The sequence below is a fragment of the Nematolebias whitei genome, unplaced genomic scaffold, assembly GCF_014905685.2.
Source record: "Nematolebias whitei isolate Nwh7 unplaced genomic scaffold, NemWhi1 Nwh_scaf_6204, whole genome shotgun sequence".
Taxonomy (NCBI): Eukaryota; Metazoa; Chordata; class Actinopteri; order Cyprinodontiformes; family Rivulidae; genus Nematolebias; species Nematolebias whitei.
In genome coordinates this window covers 1-3,625 of record NW_023624749.1, presented here as the reverse complement: position 1 = coordinate 3,625, position 3,625 = coordinate 1, and the positions used below count along the sequence as shown (strand labels likewise).

The window sequence follows — 3,625 nt, the reverse complement described above, 5'->3', positions numbered from 1 at the left end:
ACCATTTTAGATGTATTAATGATAATGTATAATTAAAAATAAACCATGACGTGAAACGTGAAAACCAACAACGCACAACAGGTGAATGAAGCGACGCTGAGGAACGATGAGGCTGATGAGAGAAATGACTGCAGCTGTGGCAGGTGAGACCGGAGCAGGTGTGGAAGGGCGTGGCCGGCTGGCTGACGGCACAAAGGTTTAACAAATAAAATCACACTAAACGCAAGGATAACAAACAGAAAATAAAAATAAAGTAAACTTACTGATAAGACACAAGAAACCAAATCATATTATAATAAATAATTATAATTATCAATCAAAATAACCGAGAGGTACAGCTCCTTCACAGAAAGAGTCTAATAAAAACCTGTTCTGTCTCGTCGAGGGACAACAACAAGCGGAGCTCAGAAACTGAACGCACCTGATCAGATCATCATCATCATCATCACTTTAAGACGGACTTGAACAAAATCAAATCACTGGAGCGTCCGAACTGTTGTCTGTGGCAGCACGAGGGACTAAAGTCAGGACTTTGTGTGTTTTACAGGATCCTGCTCACGTGTATAGCCTGCCTGTCTTGTTATTCCGTCCATCTGCTGCTGCGCAGTGCCGGAGTCATCGGTAAAACTTCACCTCCACCCGCCACCGTCCCAGAAACCGCTCCGGGTCAGCTCCGAGCCTGACCGCCTCTGTTCCCCGTCTCCTCAGGTATTCGAGCTTACGAGCAGCTCGGGCTGAGAGCTTTCGGTCATCCAGGAAAAATCATCGCTGCCGTGGTCATAACGCTGCACAACATTGGAGGTAAGACGGGTCAGGTGTTCAGTGGGGTCGTAGCAGGACGTGGTCATCTCGTGTCTGTCCTCCCCTGCAGCCATGTCCAGCTACCTGTTCATCGTGAAGTACGAGCTCCCGCTGGTCATCCAGGCCTTCCTCGGCCAAACTTCAGCCTCTGAGTGAGTTCTGGTTCAAAGAACTGCTTTTAAACACCAAACGACTCCAACTGTCGCGTCTGTTTCACCTGAGTTCAAGTTCAAGCTGTTTATTTGTCGTATGCAAAGTTAACACGAGGTTGTCAATGAAATGCTTCGAATGAGAAGAACTCAAAGAACAAACCAACAAGAAATACTAAAAGCATAAATAAATAAAGGTGCAAGTTGTCTTTTTCCTCCAAATGAAGTCAAAATCTTTAGGAAAATCCCTGACCGCTGCATTTTCATTTGGTGAAGCAACTGGTTCTTGTAATTTTCCCCTAAAATGCCCCAAAATAGATGAAAAAAGTTTTTGTCTCAGCAGGTTCTTGTTCATAATTTTGATAAGAATGTTGTCAGAGGAGCCAACAATCAGCGGCGCCGTAAGAAATCCAGCGACACGCCTTTGTGAGGTGAAGGACGGTGTTGCGTAACCTAAAACCACGTGACAGCGCATGGAATGACCTCATCAAAAGGCAAAGCATGACGACGTGAGGACAGAGAAAACCTCTGATGAGCAGAAATCTTTGGACTTGACTGTTTTTCTTTCTCCGACTGTAATCTGACGCAGCTGATGGATGCTGGCCGCCTCAACTCCAGTCTGACCATTACATGTCAGAAAATGTTCCTCTGGTCTAGTGTTTGAGTGGTCCATACGCCCATGGTTCCCTTTTCAGCAACTAATGCACAATCAAAACCAGAATTCAACGCTCATTCCTCTCAGTAGTTCTACATCCTGCACCACTCCAGGGAGTCAAACGTTTCTCTAGTTCTGGTTTTGTTGCACAAATGCAGCTTCAGTGTACAAATTTAAAAATGTTGGTTCTTTTGATTTAGATATTTATAAGAAGGGTAAGAACCTCTAAGCTGGAACAAAAATTGTGCGTGTCCCTTTAGAAAATTTACTATAAAAATGTGTTCCACAAGGATGTGTTTTTAGTCCTGTTTGTTTTATAAATGAGTCAAAACTTGAGACTAAATTCAGTCAAAATACGTTCATATGCTGATGACACAATCCTTCAGCTACTGGACAAATGATGTTTCATCTGGAGCTGCCAGGGATGGACAAAAGAAGAAAGCCCCAGAAGGTTCATGGATCTGCAGACTGGATGTGACAGAGCAGGATGCTGGGAGATGGAGGCAGATGATTATTCACCCGCTCTACATTGTAAAAATGATTTCATAGTTCAAACCATTCAGTTGGAGAAGACAAAACCATTTATCTGCTTTAAAAAGACAAAAAAGTTGAGTGATTAGATTGTGAATGGCTCGGAACGATTCATGTTGCAGCTACAACCGATTAAGTTTTGGAGTCAACTCGATTCAAGATGGCTGCCACAGCCAATCCAGCTTAGCCAAAACAAAACTGTAGCTTTTTCAATTATCAAGCTAAAACTTAGTGTGGTAGTAACCGAAATTAATCCTTTGCAGATACTTTGAGAGCGAACAGGTCACAAGAACTTTATTTAAACTTGGCCATGGTGGCGGGCGACATGCATTCCTTCAGGAAATGGAAGTTTTTAGCCGGATGTGGTTTTGGTTCTACCTGCTGTACTTGAATATTGTTGACAACATTTTTTATTTTTGTAAAGATGGAACTGAGCTCATGGTCATAAAATCAGAACCTGTTCATCAAGAGAACAACAAAAGAGGAGATTGATGCCGTTAACAAATAAAAATGGACACACGGTGGAAACAGCTGAAGCTCCGTCTGAAACAAATGCTCTTCAGCTTCTGTGTGTGCTCCTCCTGCATGTTTGTCTAACGTTGTGTTCTGAATCCAGGAACTGGTTCATGAATGGAAATTATCTCATCATTATCGTGACGATCTGCATCATCCTCCCGCTGGCCATGATGAAACACCTGGGTACGTCCCTGCAGCAGGTTTTACTCACAACATCAGGAACATCTGTCAGTCCATGACTTACTGGTGCAGACGGGTCGGGTCCGTTTAGGCGGCTGCTGTTACAGCTTTTAGGAGGGGGAGGAAAACTCATTAATTTACCAAATCATGTACAAAACCTACAGTCTGTGGCAAAATGCCTTCTTTTAGCTCGCTAAAGGTTTTCACATGTATCAGTTACAGACAGCCAAGTGTGGGGCAGATTGGTACGGTCCCACTGGGTGAACCAGTCATCTTTACAGCAGGAGTAGATTTAACGTGTTAGAAACTCTGTCTTCTTTTTACTCTCAGGTCCTCAGCGTCTCTGGTAACCTCCAGGTTCTAAACCTGCGGTTGTATCTGTGGAACGATTCAAACTTTAAGAAAAGAACATCATCGTGCTCAGAAAGGACTGTGAACGTTGTGCCAGTACTTGCAGTGATTTACATGACTGTGTTTGTCTGTTTGCAGGATATCTGGGCTACACCAGTGGCTTTTCACTCTCCTGCATGGTCTTCTTCCTGTCTGCAGTGAGTTGTCCCCAAACCTTCATCTCACACTGATGGAAGGATTTGTTACGTGATGGAGGATGGAAAGAGGACTTCCTTTCACTGATCGGACTCAAAGATGCAGCTGAGGAGCTCCAAAATAAACTAAACGTTATTATGAACAAACCACAAAGCTGTCGAGACAAAACTCACCGAAACCTGGAGTGACTCGAGCGAGACACGGGCGAGACACGGGCGAGACACGGGCGAGACACGGGCGAGACACG

General features: G+C 44.1%; 1 protein-coding gene across 1 annotated transcript; it reads left to right on the top strand.

Moving 5' to 3' along the window:
- Positions 1-547: 547 nt before the first annotated feature.
- LOC119429719 (sodium-coupled neutral amino acid transporter 3) lies at positions 548-3,413 on the top strand (the record flags this gene model as incomplete). Its single annotated transcript, XM_037697289.1, is given in 5 exon segments — positions 548-621; positions 709-801; positions 872-953; positions 2,753-2,835; positions 3,322-3,413. Coding segments are annotated over 5 exon segments (424 nt in total), but the record flags the coding sequence as incomplete, so codon positions are not given.
- Between the last annotated feature and the right edge of the window lie 212 nt (positions 3,414-3,625).